At 38.2% G+C, this 24,850-nt stretch overlaps 1 protein-coding gene across 1 annotated transcript in view; it reads right to left on the bottom strand.

Moving 5' to 3' along the window:
* Positions 1 to 23,362, bottom strand: part of LOC123512936 — a gene marked incomplete in the record, with an annotated part of 70,027 nt that extends 46,665 nt beyond the window's left edge. Inside the window, 27 exon segments of the mRNA XM_045269634.1 lie at positions 548 to 645; positions 2,276 to 2,359; positions 3,826 to 3,984; positions 4,398 to 4,451; positions 5,137 to 5,214; positions 5,355 to 5,444; positions 5,822 to 5,914; positions 6,605 to 6,706; positions 6,964 to 7,062; positions 7,277 to 7,369; positions 7,553 to 7,642; positions 7,786 to 7,869; positions 8,653 to 8,742; positions 8,995 to 9,093; positions 9,309 to 9,407; positions 9,590 to 9,688; positions 9,877 to 9,990; positions 10,206 to 10,298; positions 10,483 to 10,578; positions 11,722 to 11,829; positions 12,581 to 12,877; positions 13,373 to 13,537; positions 14,444 to 14,479; positions 15,041 to 15,145; positions 18,780 to 18,928; positions 22,272 to 22,461; positions 23,316 to 23,362. Coding sequence (XP_045125569.1) covers positions 548 to 645; positions 2,276 to 2,359; positions 3,826 to 3,984; positions 4,398 to 4,451; positions 5,137 to 5,214; positions 5,355 to 5,444; positions 5,822 to 5,914; positions 6,605 to 6,706; positions 6,964 to 7,062; positions 7,277 to 7,369; positions 7,553 to 7,642; positions 7,786 to 7,869; positions 8,653 to 8,742; positions 8,995 to 9,093; positions 9,309 to 9,407; positions 9,590 to 9,688; positions 9,877 to 9,990; positions 10,206 to 10,298; positions 10,483 to 10,578; positions 11,722 to 11,829; positions 12,581 to 12,877; positions 13,373 to 13,537; positions 14,444 to 14,479; positions 15,041 to 15,145; positions 18,780 to 18,856 — 2,602 coding nt within the window.
* Between the last annotated feature and the right edge of the window lie 1,488 nt (positions 23,363 to 24,850).

Genomic DNA, 24,850 nt, shown 5'->3' with positions numbered 1-24,850 from the left:
ATGGAAAAAGCCCAGTACAATACAAGTATGTTTCCAGTAGCATGCTTCCTTTTAATTAGTGATTGGTAGTGAACAGACTTGACATTTGCCACTAATGGAGCTTTTAGCTGTTGTATTCTGATATTTTAAACAATCAAAATAATAAAATAAAAACTGGTAAAAAACAAACATAAAAACTGAGTAGTTGATAAGTATTGAAGTGCTCATAAAGAGACTTTGAAGAATCACATCAGAGACAGAATGAACACTGACACAAAATTGGTTAGGTTTATGCTACTAGGACCACCATATCAGGAGCAGGTAGTACATGGCAAAGTGAGCTAAACCATATCACACATCACTATAAAGCAGAGGCCACCATTATTCCCTTATTTCCCTATAGAAACTAATTGAAACATTTTTACATCCTGAAAACACATAACGGTATCCTGTCAAGTAAATGGCACATAATCAAACAAGTACCTTTCAATTTTCATAGTAGCTTTAACACTGTTGTTATGGTGGCACTCTGTCCTTACTCAGCAATCAGAGCAGAGGAGACACTTACCGCCTCCAGGGAAGATGCGGTGCTTTGATGGGTCCAGCTGGGTCTGGGTCAGGTTCTCCACCACTTCACCATCTTCCCTTGTGGTGAACTGTGCTCCCCTGAAATGCACACAAATATCTAAACTTAGTAAGGTTCATATGGGAAGAAGAAGAAGAAGAAAAAAAAAAAAAAAAAAAAAAAAAATACTTTCTACTAAGGTGTTCTTGAAAAATTCCTTAAAATGCAGAATTATCACAGCAAAATAAAAACAAATTAACAAATAAATAAGATTTATATAAGCTTAATGCACCCAATCACATATATGATAAGCAGATGAATGAATGATAAGATGAAGTATAATAAAAGTCATAAGTCAGACACCTTAGTCCATGCTATGTCCCTTGTCTGTCAAAAGTCGATGAAAAATAGTAAAATGAAATAAAATAAAAGTTTTGCTGAAAATAAAAGAAAAATAATCTTCCTTTGGCCTTCTTGTGCTGACAGATCCTTCACCATCGACATTCCTCTGCTGCCAATAATGTTGACTGATGGTGTTCCTGTTCCATGATTAGTTAACTAAAAAAAAAAAAAAAAAAAAAAAAAAAAAACATGCACATACATCACTGATAAGAAAAAAAAAAAAAAAAAAAAAAAAAAAAAAAAAATACAAATTATACATGAGAAAATATCTATCATAATATAACAAGCATTTCATCTCTGTCTTGGTGAGAACTATCATCTTCCTTGGATTGGTGTACAAAACTTTTCCTCAACAATCTACAAGAAATACATGAACACAATAATCTTTCAAAAGCAATGTTACAATACATAATATCCTTTATATCATCATACAAAATAAAATTTGTTTCAGTAGCCAAATATATATTCCTGTCATTCATAATATCAATGTACGTGCAAACCATACACTACTCTACAAATGAACAAAGGAAGAAACTAAATGATCAAATTGTTATTTCATGCCACACACTCCATCCACACCTAGTATTGGTGCATACATCTCATTTGGTCAGTTCTGCAACTGGTGCTTTAATAATGTTCCCAAAGATAACTTCAACAATCATATAAGAATCAAGTTAATAACAGTTATTAACTGCAAAAATTCACTAGTTTTGTGCAGCTGCCCTTTCCTTTCCCTCTAGTATTTCCCTTCAATATATACCCAAAAGCACTTCAGTATTTATCCACACTGAGGACGGACACATTTCTATAAAATTTATTTCAGATCATTATCAAAATATCAGCTGCAATGTTGCAATATGTCTATGAAAGTATCTCTTACACTTTCATGGTGTTTATGAAAAAGAGAAAAAAAAGGAGTATAAAAAAATGACTGAAAACTCATTGAATTAAAAACTTAATTTGTGATGACATGTAGTATTACAATTTGATGTATAACATTCATGTAAATACTGCCAAGGTTTCTTTAGCAAACTAAGCTTGTATTATTGCTCTTTCTAACACACTTTACACATAATTATGTATCACATGTGCATGTGGTTACCATGTGAGCCATAAAACCAGCATTGCCAGCCCTGATTGGAATGACAGATGAGTTCTAATTATTCACTAGTGCATTCCAGGCATCATTGTCACTGTGATCCAAATCTGGTAATGTGCAATGGTCAAGAATCATTACCAGATAATTGACAATGCTGAGAATGGCACATAGTAGTACAGCCACAAACACACACATCTAACACTTTAAAACACATCATGCTTATGACTCACACTGCCCCCTCCATAACCTCAGCCAGAACATCAGTGGAGGTCGCCTTCACCACATCTCCCACAACTCCCTCGCCAAGCTTGTTGCTGCCCAGGGAATGATTCAATCAGGGAGAAAGGTAACCTTAGGAGGAATGTAACCCACGAAGAGAGTGGAACAAACAATATCTCAAGGCAAAGTTGTGATGAGCTGGGTCAGCAGACAGCTGATTGAAACCCATTAGGTTGTATGTAACATATGGAGGAAAGCACTTCATTTTATAAATGTGAAACTGGATGATAGATATAGATATATGTATATTCTTTTACAGTCCAGTTTTTATGAAATTTGTATTCTGACCAAGTTATAATTACACTTGATTAGAACAAAGATTGTTCGTAATTTAGTACTGCAATGGAAATTCATGAAAAGCATCAACTCAGCAATGTCAAAGTATTCTTTCTGGTCTGATTTTCTTTAAATAAAGTCAAGCACTGTACTATGTATTCAGCATGCCTATGTTGACATGATGCTGTTTTATCCAGTAAGCTTACGGTGCTTGTTTAGGAAACACCATAAAACTTATTTCCTTTTCAATAGTTGCTTTATTAATGTACTGGGAAAGAAGCATACAGCAAACTGCTCAGGGAGAGATAGTGTGCAGAGTATTCTCAATAACACTGTGATTTCATCAGTGATAATATTTGGTGCTTCAAGTGAACAGAGCCAAAATTATGATATTCTGTATAATAAATTGGACATTAAACCTTTAGGTACAATATTGATATATCTGACACACTCACTATAAATATTTTTGGAGCAAATACTTGTTCAGAAATAACATGCTTGACCTTCAATGTGAAAAGAGTACAGGAGGCCCTCAATATTTGTGGCTCCTGTATAGGCAGATCATGTTTTGCATCTCTTTTTTTTATATTACAAACTGTCACAATTTTTTACTGTGACCCAAATCTTAAAAACTGTATGTTCATTACAGATAACTTTTCTAATCTATATGGTTTACAGGAAATGACACTCAAAATATTGAGAATCTCCTATACAAATCTTGTAAAAGAAAACTGGGAAAAATAGCATTTCAGTAATAAATCAATAGATACCAGATCATTGTCCATACAACAGCAATAGCCAGCCTATAAAATGAGGTCTACAAGATTCAGGAGACAGCCTACTTTCTTATGTGCTGTAAAGTGACCTGTAGCTTTGCTACAACTTAGAAATATCTATTAGGCAAGTTATTGCTTAGAGGCACACCTGATCAATCAGTTCTCAACATCTTTTTGTTCATCTCCAACAAAATACACTGGCTTTTTATAGTTCTTTGACTACTACAGACAGTTGTCATTATTTCAGTACACCTACATAGAGGACGGTGAAAGAGAATAACCTGGTGCAGGTAGGGTCGTGCAGGTGAGGGATTCCCCTACAATACAAAAAAAGTAACAACAAAAAAGCAAGTTTATAATTTGAGGACAAAATAATTCTCAAATAAATTAAAACATTTACGGGTTGTGATTCTGTGTAAACAGCGACAGAGCTGTGGCTCAGACCTTACCCTATTACAGCTTCTACAGCTGAGGCAGCAATTTTTCGGTAAAGGGATGCTTCTGGGCCTCCCTGACCCCCTTGCACTCCAGGCTGACCCCCAGGCATTCCTCCAGGAATACCTGAGGGTCCTCCTGGCACTGCAGGTCCAGGAGGCACTGGTCCCGGCCTTGGTGCAGACGTGCCAATATATTACAAGTCTCCAAGAGGCTGGTTTACACCTTAGTTATGCTGGAGCTCTTATATTACTCTTATAATGTTAACGAACCTCTGAAACTAATCTAATTCTGTAAAGATCTCACTACTTCAAATGTGTATCAATGCAGTAGTGCAATTGAATTAAGTACTGTAAGTATAACCTGAAGATGTATCTGAAATATTTCAAGAAATATATTCTGTGAAGCTTATTGCAAGTTTCAAATATAATAATACTATACCATTATAATATGTAAGCTCAGTAGCAGGTACATTATAGTAAGTGTGCACACTGAAAGCACTTATGAGAATGACATCCCCCCCTTCATACTTCAAGTTCCTATTGTGAACATAAGGCTATTTCCCAGGAACAGAGGCAAAAATTACCCATGGATATTAATTTGGCTAACGAGGTCATCTGAGGCTCCACCACCACCATCACTTTTGTCAGCATGTAAGGAAGATGCATCAGAGTTAGAGTCTGCTCTGTGGCCAGGCAAGGTAGCAGACACTGAGAACCTTCTCTAGTAATCTAATCAATATGTGCATCTAAATACTCAAGCTGTCAGTATGTAGGGAAAAATAAGGGAGATAATATTCACTCCTGCAAATAGGAAGTCCACTGACTTAAACAAACTATCTTCAAACCACAAGTTAAATAAATGGTACAATATTGTATGAATATCAACAGTACACACATTCTGAGTTACTAATCAAGAATATTTACAATAATAACATATATATCATACTTACAAAAACCACAAGAAATTTTCTGGTTTATATGAATTAGTGCTATATCAATACATTGCTTCACCATTCTTACAAATGAGACTTATAGTTGATAAATAAAATATTAAACATCCCTGAAAAGAGAAATGAGACTTTTGGTTGATCTTCCATGTGCATAGGTAATCGAATGCCTAAGTCACATATATGAATGAATTACCATACCCATGTATAGTACACAAATTAAGTAAATAAGTAAAAAATGGTGCTGCAGTACAGTTTTACTATTTGATACATTTTACAATGAGTTGAAATGACTCAAGTTTCTGAAAACAAATACACAAGTAAGTTGAATATTGAACTGTCACCATTCCAGTAATGGAAAAAATTATGTACTTACCTGACAATCTTTCCAATTATGTTTGAGGCAATAGCTCCTCCTGAATGCCTGGGCTGCTCACCACCACCACCGCCACCACTGTCATGACCAAATCATTGTTGTTAGATGATAGATTTCAAAATATTGCACAAAATAAGTACAAGATGAAGAGTAAAGCATTTACTAAATTTAGCTTGCTTTGAAAATATACCATGTACACTACACTCCTTCACACTCACCCGACTAATCCACCAATCACGCTGGATGCAATGCCAGACAGGACATCATCCTGGGACCGCTGCGGCTTCTGGCCTCCACCACTACCACCACTAGGAGAGAAAAACAGGTCAAACACAGCAGTTCACAAATAAGTACAAGACAGAAGATAGCCCTGCCTTGAAGATTTTTACTGTTTACTATTTATATATATATATTATAATTTGATGTAATTACATAATGTACTAATATACTGATAATGAGATACATAACAGTAGCAATTAAGTACGTACGTATATGCTTTTTTTTTGAGAAAATTTGAAAGAATATTACTTCACTAATTTGGTCATACTACATTTGCATATTTCCTGAACATTTCTACACACTTTCTTATTCTACTTTGTTTACAGTGTGTGATCATGCAAGAAAAAAAAAAAAAAAATAAAATAAATAAATAAATAAATAAATAAAAAAGACTGTCACTATTTACCTGATCAGGTTGCCTATGTACTGGGAAGCCATGCCTGCTATCATCTGGTCACGTATTCCTCCTCCTCCTCCTCCTCCACTGGCTCCTCCCCCGCTGGTGGTGGTGGGGACAGTCAAGCAAACCAAATTTATTTTTTTTCAAGCCATGGAGGAAAAATGTAGGTGATACTGAGCATTAAAGGAATAAGTGTTCAGAAGTGCAATGCTATTGTGTATAATATCAATTAACAATTAAAACAAAAAACACACTAATAACAATAAATAAAAAAAAATAATAATAATAATAATAATAATAATAATAAAATAATAATAATAATAATAATAACAATAATAATTGTGATAATAGTGTAAAATCCCATGCTTACAACAGAAAATAATGGAATAGAGGTTGTCTTCTTGCTTTCAACAAATCTGTAAATTCATGCAAAATAAAAGGAAACACTCAAGCAACACAACAGGCACAACAGATGCAAAGTAGGCAGCAAATACAAAAAGATAGCATTTACCTGCTCAAGTTAAATGGCAGCATTAAGGGAAAAGATTTATGTATTAGTGTCATCATATAAGGGATTACTTACCATGGCATTCATAACACAAATTCATATCATACTCAACAAATTGCTTTAAAATTTTATAAAGACATCCATATATTAGTATTGTAATCATGAGGGGGGACAAAATAGTTATTAATTCCACAGTTTGTATCATAATGGGAGGTAAGATAAGTAAGTATTAGATCCACATATTGCATCATGAGAGGAAGACAAAGAGAGCAGGAGACTACCCAATCATTCCTCCAATCACATCAGAGATGACACCACCCAGGAAGCTGTTGTCCACTTCCCCACGCTGCGCTGCCTTCACCCGCTCATCCTCTGTCTCCTCACTAAGGTGTTAGGTTAATGCTTTAGAATTCAGACAAGTGTGAACTCGGAATTAAGAGCTACTAATGCTTTAGCTATGGATGAATGGTCAAGAAAATCACAATAGCCGCACTGATACACGAGACATCTGGTTATGTTTCACTTGGGTACATGCAGATTAGGATTTATCATTCAGTGACTTCAGTGTAGATTAATATTTAAACAACACATATTAGTGCTACATTTACTCAAGTGTTAAAAATAGTCCAGTAGTCTTTACCTCATGACTTTCTGGACAATCTGAGATGCAATTTTGGTCACGATGGGATTGTTGGCATTTGCATCTCTTGACGGAAGGATTTTCCCCTCAGTGTCCTGACTACAGTGAAACAGAAATATTACCTATAGCAATGCCCTCTAACATGGCTCACATATTACCAGTTTATGACATGAATATAATCTACTTTTTCAAAATTTTCTAAGATTTTAAAAAAAGATTTGCCACATTTAATGCAATATACTCCAATTATTAAGTCCTATGTGCATTTATTTCATGAGTTAATGAAAAGAGGAAATGTCTAAAGATTCTGTACCTGACAATTTCCTTGATAACAGATGATGTCACTGCTGCAACTAAATCATCGCTGACACCTTTCTGCTCTACTCCTGGTGTCTGGGGGCGACCCCTTCAACCATACAACCAAAGGCACGTTTGGAATATGTGATGTCAGTATAAAGATAAAATGCATCTACCTGTATCTAATATCTTTGATAATGTACAATTTTCTTATTAGTTGTCAAAATATATCACTGTTCATTTTGAAAATTAATCTTCATAAACCATAAACAATTAAGTGGATTAGCAGTACCTGAGGCCACCAACAATGTTGGCCACCATGCCAGACACCATGCTGGGGTCCAACCCAGTCCTTTTCTGCGTATTCTGCCCCTTGTCTCCACTATATCAGGAAGGTAACAATGTGTTATCTTGTGTTGGAGCAGTAATGTCAATCCAACAGTTTTCTATAACCATGTTCACCATATATACAATAATACCAATGAGAATCCAAATAAGTCATCTCATTCTGTCATTAAAATCTACCTGAAGAGATCACCAATGACGGCTGCTGCCATGCTGGACATACCACCACCAGCCCTGCCATCAGACTGGCCGTCCCTGTTACCACTGCATAGACAAAAAAATTCAGTTAAAAGTGGAAAAATTGGAGGAAAGAAAGATAAATATACTTGACATGTTTCCATTATCCATGTGCAACAAAAGCCGAGTTTATTCTGACATTCAGGAACTGTGATGCAAATGTATAAATGCTGCGTGATTGTATTCTTCAGTAGAAATGAACCTGTAAGCCAAATTTTGCATGGAAAACCTTGAAGTGAAGAAATATTATAATAATTACAGTTTTTTTTATTGGAAAGTCAATGCCAAAATTTCTTCACATAAGTGCTGATGCAGTTACAAGAAAGCATTTCTCTGCAAGGAAAAAAATGTAACACAGCAGAGATCAGCTGTGCTCAACTCTTATGAAATAAAATGCAATAAACAAATAAGGGTGCTGCACAGCTAATGGCTGCCACTCATAGGTGCATGACAGTGGTGACCATAAGACCACGACAGCAAAGAAAACAAAGGCATTATAAAAAAAATATAAGTAAATTAATTCTTTAAAAAAATTAAAAAGAAACACACACATACACAAAGACCATTGCACTGTAAATGTTTGGGCCAGTCAGCAAGCAACACCACCACACTAATATTTATTAATAGTATGAATTAGTCAGACAAAACATCTAGGGATTCACCCTTTCAAAGGAGCTCTGTACTACAGAAAGAGAAGCGAGAAATTGAGCGCACATTCCAAATTTTGCATTTCTGGATGTAGAATTGCTAAATAATGATCCTACAAATATAAAGTACAGGCATAGATCAAGACCAGCTTCTATCTAGTACCTCATGTATTCACGGATTGCAGAGGACGCTGCATTGGAGATAACAGAGTCTGGCATCTCTGCTTTACCATCACCCGACGTATCCATGTTGCTATCAGAGAACAGTTTATTTAACTAATGAAAGACCCTCTAAAGGCCATATAGTATTATTTGGATTTGACTCGCAAACTTTTCTCACAGATTATAATCACAAATAATATTTATGTCTACACTATACGACAAATTACTGAATATTTCTTGGAAATCACAAATTAAATGGCCTACCTGAATAGAAATAAAGCAAGTAGAAGTGTAATCTATAACATTTTAATGAAGAGACTGGAAATTGATAGTATGAAGGTACCTCATCAAGCCCTTGACTACACTGCCAGTCACTCCAGACACCAGCTGTTCAGTGGCTGACTGGGATGCATTGTGGTAGCCAGCAGCACTCTCCTCAGTGCTGCATGAGTGAGTATATCCCAGATCAAATGTAGAATTAAACCTATTTTGCTATGTCTTTTTTAAATCCTTACAAATATTCTTTCAAAATAGTACTTCATTGACATCATTATAAGACAACTCACTAACATCTGTAAATTCAGCATTTCTTATCATCATTGTTTTAGCATCTTTTATCATCATAGTGACATTTTAGGTGACAAAGAGACAAAATACCTGAAAAGTCCCTTGGCAACATTTGAGGCGATGGAACCAACCATTTGCTCATTTACTCCTGTTGTTTGCAGCTGATTCATATGAGACTCGTTGCCACCACTTGTGAACAAAAGTTGAAAATATATACTGCTGAAGGTATATTCTATGTGCACTATTTCAGTTGTATGTACTGAATAAGAATATCAGACTTACATGTATATGCTGAATATGTGAGCTCTAGATTTCATAGGAAAATGTATTTAGAGAAGATAAATATATGCAAGCACTCATGGCTTTCTGACCTGAGGAGACCCTTTATAACATTGGTGACCACGTTGCCTATGATATTGTTGGAGGCTGGAGGTGGAGCATTGGGCACGTTCTCATTGGCTGTCTTATTGCTGCACAATTCCCAATGGACGCAGACAAGATAATCATTCATTTAGTGAAAAGAGTACTATATACTATATTTCATATGAATTTTGTACTCAAGTTTATATTCCTTTCATATTTTTAATTCTAAACATAAAATTTGTTCAGCATCTTTGTAACAATATAGATGACAACAAGTTTCTGTACCGACAGCTACCTCATAAAAGTGGAGAAGATACCGGAGGCTATTGAAGCCAACATGCCCTGGTTCATCCCCATCTTCTGCAAGGAAGAGGTGATACCTCCACCCTGTTGGCCTTGACCTTCACCACTAAAGGTCAGGTACCATTCAAAAACAGATTCAGGTTACTTTTATTCCAAATATTTACTGATGCTCTATTTAACAATGTAATCACTAACAACTTCAGAATTTTTAGCAAAGTAATCCATCAAGTCACATAAAGAAATGAGCTGATAGAGGTGAAATACAAAACTACTATGCATCTTTGGTATCTATATCATGGGAAGGTTGACTCTCATATGCACCTGAACAGGCCTTGCATGATGGTGGAGGCAATGCTAGACACCTGACCCTGGCCCTGAGAGCCCATGTTGGCAGCTCCTCCTCCCTGATTTCCACTGCAAAGCAACAGCCACAACAGAGAGACAAGACAAAAAAAAATCAATCAGTATTCCTAACTATATGACTGCTTTACTTGAAAGGATACTTATATCAAGCAATACTTTATGAATCCTTAATCTGGCTTTTCTTATTTATGTATATGATATGTTCTCAGCTTGATCAGTGAGCCTACAGTGTTACCTGACAAAGCCCTTGGCCAAGCCACACATGAGGCTTGAGAGCAGGTCATCATTTGAGTTAACTTGCTGGTTCTTTGTCGGGGTCGGCTGATTTCCACTTACATCGTGAGAGAATGCATAGGTGTAAGTTGATTAAAGAGCATCACCACCATTATTACAAAAGCAACAATAGGTTAAGAATGTTGAAATAATAAGTGTCAAAGAAAATCCAGCCTTACCTACATGGTCAATAAACCACTTTAGCATAACGTCCTCCTTGAAAATACATGTACAGTACAGTACAACTATCCTAACAAAACTAGCTCACTGACTGGGCCACATATACAGATGAATATACGTTTCCATATAACATTTAGGATTAGGTGATTTAAATAATGAAACAAATAAAAGTATGAATATTACACAATAAATGGAAATGTCTGAAAAAGAAAGTTAACCCTGTCCATAGGGAAAAATAAGATTTAAACTCAATGTGCTACACACTTATAATATAAAAATAACAAACATGAAAAATGGAAAGGATCTGATGGCATTTTGCGTCAAACTCCAAAAGCCCTGCAAGATGAAATAAAAGTGAGAATCTCATACACATTCAATAGAACAGGGACACACTTAGCTTCATGACCGCTCCAACAGGATACTGAAATAAAGGCAGATAAGGAAGTGAATGCCAAAATATTAAGAGCTATTGTTTTCTTTTCTATGTACATCTTTCCACAACAAGAATTTTCTTTCCTTTGAAACACCATACATCATTGCAAGTATCAGCTTTATTTACCTCATGAAAGCTTTGTATGCACACCCTACATTACAGTGTCCCCAACCTCTAGATCAGTCTGCAGCTTTACATCAATATCTTCTCACATTCTTTCCTTATTATGTACCTGAATGCTTTCCACACACCTGAACCACCTCAATCAGCCACTCTTTAACACATCAACAACACATCATCAATCAAGACATATTGAACTTCTAGGTTCATTATATGTAGTCTTGTTCCCAGTATGCCTATCATTCAAAGTCACATCAAACATCTCTCAAAATTAACCATTATCTCAGTGTATGTACTATTTTACTCTGGGCACAGTATACATTCTCCTCCTGTTTCTACTACTATGTCAAAGTTTCAGTACCACAAAGTACAAATGAAGTATACACACTAAGAGTAAGATTCTTCAGAATAAAAATAAAAAAGAGAGAGTGCTCTAGAAAGATCTGTTGTTAAGGGAAACCAACTTACCTGATCATTCCACCAATATAGTTGGCAGCCATACCCGATATCAGGTCATTCATGCCATCACTCTTGCGTTGGCCTTGGTCCTGAACACCACCACCACCACCACCACCCCTGCAAAGTCATCCCCAGCAGATAATGGCTGATCCTTATACGGGACTGCCCACACTAAAGATGCTGCAGAAAGCTATCTATAAAGGTTGTAACACTTCACATCCACACCTACTCCTAAATCATCCCACTCTGACTCAGACACACACACACACACACACACACACACACACACACACACACACACACACACACACACACACACACATCCATAAGAAAATTATCATAAGCTTAATTTGCACTATCATTGCTTCTTAGGCAAGGCAGATATTTAACACAGCCAACTAAAAACTGGAGCCTAAAATTCTGAACACCATATTCTCTCTCTATAGAGCATGACAGTGTTAAGGCCCAGGAAGTCTGAAAGCTCCAGAGAATATTAGGGAATGTTCTTGGATGATGGTGTACTGTTCCACTCTTCTTTGTGTCTCATCTCTTCTCACATTGGCATTAATACAGCATAACTGGATATTATCTATACTACATACTCATAGGATGATGATTGTGAAAAACAGCAAACATTCTATATGCATCTTATAACTTTTCAAATTTTGAAACTAATATAAGATTGAAAGGCTGGATCTACCTCTTATATACATGTTGGTGATGAAGTTAGTAAAAAATAAGACACTGCACACATGTTAATGTCAATTCAGCTGACAGCATACAAGTAGCAAACATTTAGCTGTTAATTTCACCACCAGAAGCATCAGCCACCAGTGAGGTGCAGGAAGTGTGCACCTGTCTAGCTCACCCTAGGATCCCTCCAATGATATGTGATGCCAGTCCTCCACCCTGAGAATGGTCAGGTGGAGGGCCGTAACCTCCCTGCCCACCTGGTCCATACTGGCCCTGGGGTGGCCCGTAACCTCCTCCATATTGCCCTGGAGGTGGACCATAACCCCCTCCATACTGGTTAGGAGGTGGGCCATAACCCCCTCCATACTGGCCAGGAGGAGGGCCATAAGGGCCAGGTCCACCCCCATACTGGCCAGAAGGTGGCCCATAAGGACCTGGCTGGCCACCTCCTTGAGGCTGACCCTGCCCATCACTGTCAGAGTGAAGCACACAGGTATACACAGTCTTCTTATCAATAATACACACTGCTTCACTTCACATGGTAACTATGAAGACACACCTATTTCACTACACTCAGTTATTATACAGCATCAAAATACTAATCTCATGTCATATATCAACATATTTACCATTATAGTTTGAAATGACATATATCTGTTTATAACCAAAACATTTAGATATGTCACTATGCTTACCACAATTATTTTTTTGTAAGCTTTGTAACTCTTGTCAGTTTTTAAAAAGATCTACTGAATAAAGGCATTGCTGACAATACCTTTATTGTTTGCCTTGATGCATTAATGTATAATCACATTACACATACAACACCAGAAGCTCAGAATGTCTAACACAGCCATTTTATTAATGGCAAATGAATACTTCCTTCAGTCATGATATGCTTCACTTCACTTAAGAAAATATATATTTTTGAAAAAATAAATATCAAGAAAAAGGGCTTCATACTCACCCACCAAGGAAGCCACCAATAAGTCCTGAGAGCATATCACCACCACCTCCCTGGTACTGCCCTCCTCCTCCCTGGTGCTGCCCTCCTCCTCCCTGGTACTCTCCTCCACCCTGGTATTGTCCACCTCCCTGGTACTGGCTACCTCCCTGGTACTGGCCACCTCCTCTGCATTCATCAAGAAATTAAATTAGAAGACGAATGGTAAAAATCTTCTAATCCTTCTTCTCCTCATCTCTTTGTGACAAACATATTCATGGAGAAGTAAAATTAGTAAATAGTTATTTTATGTAAATACCATGACATATGAGGTTCTTCTGCACCCCTTCTTTAAAAATCTTTTGGGATCAACCTCCAGATGCTCTATTAACAATCCTTAAATACCTAATTCTTTTCACCTAGTCACTCTCTGCCATCTGAACATACCAAAACCCAGCATGGCAACATATGGATGGTAGTGTTTAGTTGTAGAAATGTAAAGTAAATTTCCTGAGGGGATTTTCTGACAGGGTCTGGAATGAGTGAAGTAAAAACACAAAAATATTAAGCAAGATATTTTCAGTAAGATACACTTTGGTCCTAAAATGAGGACTTCCTAACCTACTTCACCTCATCAGGATACTCACATAACTGAGAAGACTGGACAAGAGTGAGAAAAAAAGTGAGTGTGTATATTTACTTAATGCAATAGCTTTGCATGCCACCATCCTCCACACGCAAGCAGGAACTTAATCCAATTTCCCTGACACTTTAGCAGAACATTTATGTCAAAATCTTCAGCTTAACATCAACATACTGTACAACTAAACTATTGAGCTAACTCAGAACCAAGTTGAGTCAGACAATCAACATGATACTTAGAACTTACCAAACAATTATTACATTTAAACTTTCATCAAAACTTAATGAATATATCTGATGGCTATACTTGTTCCTTATGTGTGTGTTGAAACTATTCATTGATGAGTCATAAAAACTATCCAATCAAGAGATAATCATAACAGTAGCTGGCTAATTATGATACTTGGGTAACACAAAGACTTACTAGATAGCTACAAAAATGTGTTCACTCACCCATAATTTCCACCGGGTTGCTGGGGGTTGTTGGGTCTGGTAGAGGGGAAAAGATAACACATGATCACCACAATACAACAATATAATAAGTAACACAATAATCAGTAAGTTACTTGAATGACAAAATCCATCAGTACTCAAGAAGAAAAAAGTTATTCTGAAATAAGAATAAATAACAAGATAAATAAAAGAATATCAAGCTATTTTTTGCCCTGTCTTGCGGAAATAATAGATTTTTGAGTCATACAATTTTGCTGATAATTCACTGTACATTAATATTTTGTCTATGGATGGCCCATCAGCAGTGTGGCTTCTTGCCCCAAGTCAAGATGAAAAAAAAAAAATAAATAAATAAAAAATAAATAAATAAAAAAAATAAATAAATAAAAAAAAAATAAAATAAAATAAATAAAAAAATAATTGAGGAGTACTGTAATGCTGCAAAAGCCTGTCATGCATATTCAAATACAATCAAGTTGGTCACACATGAATTACTGAATCACTGCCGGAGCAAGGTTATGTTTGCTTTAAATATGAGTATCCTCCTATTGCACTTGTGTTGGGCTTTTGGCTAGACCCCTGCTGACTGTTACTGACCTGAGGGTGCCCAGCTCATCAGTGATCTGGTCAGTAACATCCTTGTAGCCATGGCCGGACTGCTGCTGGCCACCAGAAGCATGATAATCCCTGCTGGAGCCTTGCCTGTGCCACACAACATGCTACTCTTAGAGGGCAGGTTACTGAGTAATGATGGAACAGCCAGCCAGCAGGTATGGGAAGTTAGTAGCAAATTAGTCTTTTTCTCCCACTCCTACCCCATGACACACACATACACGCACACACACACACACACACACACATACACACAGGTAATGTTCGTCATGCATATATTAATGATTTATTTTTACCATTTAGATTTCATTAACATTTTTATAGAGACAATTTAATGCTTACTAAATGAATTGCAAATTGATCTGCATTGTAATCATTGAGCTCATAAAACATGAAATGGTAATTAACCTTGTAGCCACACTTACACTTGTGGTCAAGCTAGAAACTGCCACTTCATCTTTAAGTGCTCATTGGTTGCAATCTAAGAAATAAGGCAAGAAAATGTAATAATTACAGACTATTTAACCATGCAATTGGGAAGCTGTAGGGAGCAACTATGAAGTGGAACACATGAACGCAGGGACAACGTTACTGGCCAAGTTCTATCCTCAACATGTGTGTACAGATGGCTCCCTACTTGATGAAGCAGTCTTTTAGTTAGTGACATGTCAACTCAAGGGATTTCAATAGGTCATAATTTACGACACGTCAATGAGGCCATACCTTTTTCAAGCCAACTCCATGTCCATCTCCCCATCAATACTTCCTCTTTGTTGCTGCATCTCACATATCCCTTCCCATCACATCCATTTAAGGGTTTATGAATATTTTGTTGCTTTTGAAGTGTCTTCTTTGCTCGTGTTTGGTAAATATGTAGCATTAGTACTGTCTTATGGCTTAAAAAGAGCCAACTAATTGGGTAAAACTTACAAATCAGCATTTTTGCTTTTCATTTTTTTTCTAATTTCAAGATTTCAAGCAATTTGTAATCAAACTACTCAACAACCGAGATAATGTCACTTAATACCATTCATGTTCCATTGCCACATCAAGCAGTTTGCCACCACAATAAGTTTGTCCCTATACCACATCCCAGGACTGACCATTACAAGAAAAGCACCATTCCTACTATTGTCAAATTTATTAATTTGCAATCAACTTTGTTACATACATATTCTGATTCATGTTTTTATTTTCACCTGAAGTACATAATCCCTAAAGATTTAATTTAACTCATCCTAACTTCATAATCACACAGCTTTTAATGATCTCTATCAAACATAATTTCTAACTCAAACTGTTGGACTTTTAACGTTTGGAGTTTTTGATGCACTCTAAGTAGAACTCTATTTGCTTTTACTATGTGTCCCTCCAATGTATATTTTCAGCCTCTCAGCTGCTCTTTACATTAATAAACCTTAATCATTATTATCATCATCATTACACACATACACAGTTACACACATCAGTTCAGCTGGCAGCAGTCACCATACAATACTACAACACACCATAACATACCACACTACACCAAACCAAACAACCACACCCCCGTTATCCTGGGTACCCGCACCCATGCCCACCCCGGCACCAAAGACCCCCGCCAGCACCTGGCCACCTGCTCCAACATTTGCTCCTGCTTCATCCCGCACATTCTCCACCAATCATCACCCGCTCCTGGTCTGTCCAGCACCCTCTCCACCAATCACCGTCCCGCTCTGCTGAGTGCTGATTCACCTCACTCCCCCCGTTCGACCCCACCGCCGGCCACTGCCATGTAAAATATTCTTTACACGTATTTTGTCGGGTTTTTGCATATGTTTCTATGTGTTTTCGGGACTCTGGGTGTAGAAGGAGGTGGGAGAAGAGAAGGTGGAAGGGAGAGGTGGAGTGTGAGAGTGAGGGCGAGGGAGGAGTCACTTACCAAACGTACAAAAATATCTCGGTGTAGGGGTAAGAATATTTATCTTTTATAAATGAAGTTGACACTGTTTTGAAACCTGATTTGTTATTAGCAAAGTAAACAAAGTAAAGTAAGTTTAAAGCTGCAATAGAATCGAGTCTACCAGTGTTTTTATTTATATAAAAAAAAATAACATTAAAGTTATCGCATAATATATAACTTTTTTTTTTATAATTACCACGTTCAGGATTGTTTTGGTGATTCATATAACACTTAAAAGATATAAAACGCATAACACAAGTAATAATATTCCATAACATTTAGTTTAACTGTGCGTATTTACAAATAAGGAAATTTCATCGGTTCCAAAATAGAAAACAAAAATCTTTATACGACGAGGAATTTATTTTCTTTATATAAATGAAAAGGAAAAATTTTTCGTATTCAGAATATATAACATGTAGTGTAGCTGTGCTTTCGTTCTCGACATTATGATGTGTTTTTGGCGCCATTACTTTTAAATAAACACGTTCTTTGGACTAGGCATTGTAAACAATCGACTCGGTAACGACATTAGATTTTGGTTATTTGTTAAAGTAATTGTTGCGTCTAAAAATGTAGTGCATTGTAAACAATCGACTCGGTAACGACATTAGATTTTGGTTATTTGTTAAAGTAATTGTTGCGTCTAAAAATGTAGTGCATTCCAGTCTGGGCGGCTTTTTTCTTCTCGCGATTTTTAAAATGAATAACGTACGTAAATATTGAACCACAGGGGTACCTCAGCCGTGGCTTCTCCCCAGGTAAGTCCGCCAATGTTTGTCTGTACTCCCCTGTGTTTCCAGATCCAGAGAGTGAAGCCAAAGCCAGAATCAACTACGTAAATAGATAAATAGCCAATTACTGTGTTAAATAAGGTGATGGTTACGTATACCTACTCGTTCAGACCGCCTGGCGCCCACCATAATCTGAACCAAGACCCTGCTCCACCCACCAACCACCCTGACGTTTAAAAAAAAATGTGAAAATAAAGTTACTTTCAAAATAAAAACAAAAAAACAATTGTTATTAGGTTATTAACTAATATTTATGCACTTTGTTATTGTCATTTTGTTATTTCTATCATTTCCTCATCATTTATTATTATTAGCATTTTTCTTTTTCTACAGTGAATTTGTAAATTGTAATGATAGTCTCTTTCTTCTCACTATTATAATATTTATAGTTAGTATTTATTTTCTTTATTTCATCACAGTGAAGTTGTAAGTTGTAAAGACTCTCTACACTGTCTCGAAATTAATTATTAAGCATCTCATAGGGGCCTGTAATTTTTTTTTTTTTCATTTAACGGGCCCAGCTGTATTACATAACATGTCCACTATAAGTTTAAGATTTGTTTGTAAAAGCTAAATAAAACTTTTGAATTTGAAAAAAAATTGAATTTGAGAGAGAGAGAGAGAGAGAGAGAGAGAGAGAGAGAGAGAGAGAGAGAGAGAGAGAGAAGGATAGGGGATGGTGGAGTTATGTATAAGATACATGGTAATAGAGAAGCTGAAAGTTGAGGGTGGTGTGGACGGTGAGAGGAAGAAAGCAGACCTATGATACACATCAGAGTTAGTTATAGTCAATGACAAGTGGCATGAATAAAAAGATGGCAGAGTTCACTTCTGTTGGCAACAAAGATAGGAAAATTGCTTCATCAAATAGGTAGCCGACTGTACCGTACATTAGTGAGGTTTGCTGGAGACAAACTGGATGCATGGCAGGGTGCAAGACATAGCTCATCTACACACAGTATGTAGTCATAACTTCATCATGACTTACCTGCTTCTTTCGTCCCTGGAGTTCTCCACGACATCCTCCAGAATGTCTTGGCCCACACTCTTTAGGAAGCCAAACATGGTGCCGCGGGTTGCACCTCCTCCCTCGCTGGCAAAACTTACTGCTTACTGAGGTGTTCGTGGACGGCCAAACTGTGATAAAAAGTAAATACACGCACGCCAATTACTTAGTGGATACTCATGACTAAAAAAAAAAATATATATATATTGGTGTTGTACGTACAGATCATTTTGCATACATAAATTATTCCATCGTGTTCGAAATTTCGACAAAATATCACAACCAATAAATGATATAATAATGCACACAGGATAGAACACTCGCATTAAGATAATAATCACATTTGCTATCAGCACGATTATAAAGCGACATTATGAGTAGTTATGATTCTCATCACTAGTGTCCCTTCTATCAATGTACGAAATCTTGATAGGTTAGTATAAGTGTGTGTGTGTGTGTGTGTGTGTGTGTGTGTGTGTGTGTGTGTGTGTGTGTGTGTGTTCCAACACACACACACACACACACACACACACACACACACACACTGTAGCTGCGGAAGCTTGTACATTAACAGAGAGAGAGAGAGAGAGAGAGAGAGAGAGAGAGAGAGAGAGAGAGAGAGAGAGAGAGAAACCCTAGCTATCGCTCTTCTTTCTTTCGCATTCCGTAAGGCATAAAAAATATAGATGGTAAAAAAAATCCACACACACACATGTTTTCCCCTCTTTTCACCACCACATCCTCACATACTTCGCTTGTTTATTTTAAAACGGTGACTTCAGTGTTACAGAGAGAGAGAGAGAGAGAGAGAGAGAGAGAGAGAGAGAGAGAGAGAGAGAGAGAGAGAGAGAGAGAGAGAGAGAATTCGCGTAATGATACCATTATTTATATACTGAAGATGCATTTGATAAGGAGAGAGAGAGAGAGAGAGAGAGAGAGAGAGAGAGAGAGAGAGAGAGAGAGAGAGATCGGGTACATGAATAGGAGTTCCGAGCGAAGCCCTGCTAAAGTGACTCTTTAATTCAACCTAGTTTTTTCTCATATCGCTTTAACAATTACGTGATTACTGTGACGAGACTAGGAGTGGGAAGGAGAGACGTGATAAGTGCTACTAACGAGGGTAACATTTCACAAGAATAACGGGAGACCAAACATGAGAAGGAATGGAACATGAACAGTAATTTTTTTTGTTGAGAATTCGTAATAAGACAAATTAATGACAGGGAGTGAAATTATGAATCGTTTATGTGTGTGTGTGTGTGTGTGTGTGTGTGTGTGTGTGTGTGTGTGTGTGTGTGTGTGTGTGGTGGTGGTTCATAATCTGCCCTACCCCGTGTAGCTATAACTGCCGGCCTGTTATAACATAGATAAATGGAGAGAAGGATACTTAGTGAACAATGAAGGGCAAGAATGCAACGTTTTCTTTGATAAATAAGTTATAGTAATGAGAAACATAAGAAATACTGGAAGAGAGAGAGAGAGAGAGAGAGAGAGAGAGAGAGAGAGAGAGAGAGAGAGAGAGAGAGAGAACTTGTAGAAAAGAGAGAGGAGGGAGAGGTTACGTAAGGGCATAGAGAGGGAAGGAGTAATGCTCGAAACGGAAGGAAGGAAAGCAGCCACGACGAGGGCATTAAAGTGGAGGGAAGCTAAATGACAGGAATGCGGCAGGACGGGGAGGAGGTCAGGGAATGAGCACGCTATGGGTTGGTGGGTACTTGGGGAGGGAGAAGGACTAAGGGAAATGGGCGTGGCAGGTCCTAGCACATGTTTAAAGGGACTATTTCTAGCGCGTTCCGGGAAGACTCTACAGTTCCTCGCCAAGTTTCGGGACAGTTAACGATGAGCTAAACAACAGAATGAATAGAGATGATGTCCACGAGAGAATGTCACGTCCATGAACAGGAGTAGACGTGTAAAGAGTATTATTAACATGAGTCTTGTGTGAAAGCGGCAGTCTTCACTACGCCTCGCTTTTTTTTTTTTTTATTTCTTTCATCAAAACGGTTGCCAAGATTCACAGCAATATGCTTTGTTGACAGATCTTCATGTTGTCAAACCGAGAATTCATTAACTCGTGATAAAATAAACGTGAGTGTATACGAGAACGATATATAGTCATACAATTTCTCTATAGAATCTAAAAATGAAACATTTCCAGGGAGTGTTTTGAGGGCCAGACAGCAATGACGCGGCTCAAATTCATCTCGTACGTCTGGCAGGGGGACCAGGTGGGAAAGCAGTGTTACCAAGGCAAGGTTGGCTAAACTCCAAGCAGCGATGAACTTAAAATGTTGCCAAGGTTCCCGCTACCATGGGCGCTCCTTGACCTTGTCCTCAGCAATATGGCCCTGGGATGCACCTAAACATTCATCCTCACGTGCTCCTCAACCCTCCATGTCAATACCCAACCCACGCACCCACCCACACACATACGCCAACGCACTCACCCTCACCAGTATGTTTCGACACGCGCCATTCACATACACAGTCACACACACAAACACAAACCTGCCAGCGCCCTAATCCTCATAGCCGCCGACACCCATTTTTACACACACTCTCTCTCTCTCTCTCTCTCTCTCTCTCTCTCTCTCTCAGACGCACACTTGTAGTATTTACCGTTACAAGGTAATGACAACAAAAACAAATGTACACACAAGCAAGCAAATAAATAAGCAAACAAATAAAAGTGCATCCTAAACAAACAAGACTGCAAGTATACAACGTGAGATGCAAGACCTTCACACACACACACACACACACACACACACACACACACACACACGATCATCTTAACTGCAACTAATACAAATATATCAAATAAATGCATAAACACATAAATCGACATTGAAAACCAACATAAGCAGTATCAAAATTCAGACTCGCTACTTAACGAATTCACTCATCACACTCGTTCACGTAGCTGTCCTTGTCATGCAAAAAAAAGAAGGAAACGGATCTGGAAGGTTATCAGAGGAACCTGTTTATCATTACCTTTCTTCCTTGCTTAGGACCAAACGTGGCAAGGACACGATGCATATAACACAAGTCCTTTTAAAATTCAGTCATCGTTAGGGAAAAAGATAAGTATGTTCTGTAATAACTAGCAATTTTCTTTATCATCCATCTTTCGTCTAGTGAGTGGCAAGAACATGAACAAGAACATTAGTATGCCAAGTTATTCACGGCTCCCTTGGACTGACGTGAGGGGGTTAATTATTCATGTCGATATTTTATGTATAGAAAAAATTATCTATTTCTGTAGTGTTCTGTCCCTGTAGGAAGGCGAGCTGGTCTTATTCGCTGTCTCTGTAGTAAAGTGATAAAGAAATTATACCAAACAACAATAATGCAATAACATATGAAAAGTAATGATTCTTGTTCTTTACGAGATTTCAGGGAAGTCGATGTAATTTACGTTTAGCCAACATTAATATCACAGTAGAGTAACAAATCATCTTCACTAAAACTTACTAAATGTGACCGTCAGTATTGCAGCAGTCTGAAGGAGAGCTAGAGACGGCGGCCGCTGATTCGTATTGGGTCAGGAGTATCGATCGGCGGGGTGGCGGCTATAAGGATTACTGCAGTCTCGCTGATATGGCCAGACATGTGAGGAAATAACAAGACTCACGATATTTTTCCTGTCGCAGTGAACTCTCTCCTGCAACACAATTATATATGTATGAGAGCGATCAATAGCAGATGCTTCATGTGCGTGACAGATAAGCACTTCCTTGAGGAAAATGACTAAGCTAAAAATTTCTCCCGCGGTGAACTGTTATCCTACCACATTACTAGAAAAATTTACTGTGACGATCGATGTATTATGAGTGAAGGATTAAGACTACAACTCTCGCATCATTCGTTGAAAAAATAAATGAATAAGAAGAGGCAGGTTCACGAGATCTCTCCTGCTGCTGTAAATAAACTGACCTACCACGCTGTACTAAAAATATGCAAGAGAATGATCGATGCTTCCTGTTGTACATGCGTGAGGGACCAGCACCTCTCGTATTATTCACTGAAGAAAATGACTAGTTCCACATTATTCATCCTGTCGCAGTGAAGCCTGTTGTCCTACTTCGCTTCCTGTCGCGATGTTTACGTGGCCAATCAATACTTTTACTTGATTCACGTGTGGGACTAACTCTTTTGTAGCTTAATCTTCGTCTTAAGTGGTAATGATTTGAATGAAAGCATATATGATAAATGTCACGCATGTCTGTACCGATTAGATTGTAACTGACAGCCTGCAGAGTGTGCATCTATAAATCTACTGGTCAGACTTGTTTTATTATAATATTAACTGTCAACGTTACACACACACACACACACACATCATCAAAGTCTACACTCTCACTCTCTCTCTCTCTCTCTCTTCCCGGCAAACCATCAATTTTACTAGGCAAGTTTCCACATCATCACCACCATTCTAAATCTATCTAGACACTGTCCACGTTTCCCTCGCGGTTCGTCATACCCCCTCACAGTGTACAGCACTACTCGCTCACTGACACAATGTAGCAGCGTGGCTCTTGTATTGGTTTATCATGCAAGGGTCCCGCAGTGACTGGGACTCGCGGCCCGCCCGTACGAGAACACCGACACGCTGGCTTGGCTCCAGGACGTATTCGATTTCTATTATACTCGTCTCCCCACCACTGTCATGCCACGCTTCCTGCACCACCACTTCTTTACTCAAATGTAAAGTGTATCTGCACTCCTTTTACCTTGGGTTGATTAATTGAAGAGAGAGGAATGACGACAAGAACCTGGACGGTCGTCTGTGCAACTACCTTGGCTGTGGCGACGAGACCGACTTGAACGGTGACGTAATGCAGCGTTACCAGAGCCGCGCTCACACCTCGGCAGGTAATTCGGTCCCTGCCATCTATAGTTTTCTTACGAATTCCTCATGTAAAAATCGAATGATTAGTTTGATATATTAAGAACCTTGCCATTTTTAACAAAAGATATTAACATTACAACTCCCCCCATCGAAAATATAGCATCTTGTGGCAAAGCCGAAGCTGTCTGGGCGGGCGCGGTCTGAGGTGAAGCTGTCTACGTACAGCTGGATTACTTCTGTAGGCAGATCATTACTTGATTACAGCCTTATGACAAAAGTTGCCCCTCTCGTTCCTATGTCGCAATAATGATGCTTAAGGATAATCCCTTACACTCCCTTGTTTACTGTGAGATAAAATATTAAACGAAAACTCAAGCGGCAAAGGGTCACACAAGCACCACAATGTAGTCAATGATGAAATAAGCAAATGTCAAGCAGCCAGGGCAGGACAGGAGATACAATACCTTCTGTCTGACGATATGAGAATCTTACCAAACCCTGCCGCCCCTCCCATCTCGCTCCACACCCTCCCCTCCCACGTGCCCCTGCCGGCGTGCAGGCACCCAGGGCTCAGGACTCGTGAAGGTCAAGAGGAGGCCCAGTGAGGAAGGATGGAGTGCTAGGAAATTCTCAAAATACATATGACTTCATACTTTTTGTATTTTCATCAACACGAAAGGTATCTAGCTTCTACCTGCACCGCTAAAATTATATTTTCCCGGAATTTTACATCAGCCACATAACTATGCATCAAGAACTTGGTGCACGAGTATTCAGGGTGTGGGGAGCTAAACTAGTGAAATGTGACACGCCAACCGTGACTCACCCACACGTCTTCCTCGACTCGAACACACAACAAGCAGTGCTGCTGAAACTTAAGTTTGGTAATTTTAATCACACTTTTGGTGTATTCAAGGCAATTACGACTGGGAGGAAGTCTTCCGTGTTAGTTCAGAGAGAGAGAGAGAGAGAGAGAGAGAGAGAGAGAGAGAGAGAGTCAGGGAAATAACATGGTACAGCCATGAAATCAGCGAGGAGCTTCGTTCACCCTAGAGCAGAATCACGTCTCACAGGGCTGCGTCTCGCTTCCAGACACCGACTTGCGAGACACCAACTATTGAGATGTTGCAGTGCAGGGGTTACCTTGTTGTTTCAACTTGCTGAGGACTGAGAGGACTAATGCTGGAAGATGCGCTGATGC

The sequence above is a fragment of the Portunus trituberculatus genome, chromosome 35, assembly GCF_017591435.1.
Source record: "Portunus trituberculatus isolate SZX2019 chromosome 35, ASM1759143v1, whole genome shotgun sequence".
NCBI lineage: Eukaryota > Metazoa > Arthropoda > Malacostraca > Decapoda > Portunidae > Portunus > Portunus trituberculatus.
This window is presented reverse-complemented; position numbering and strand designations above follow the sequence as displayed.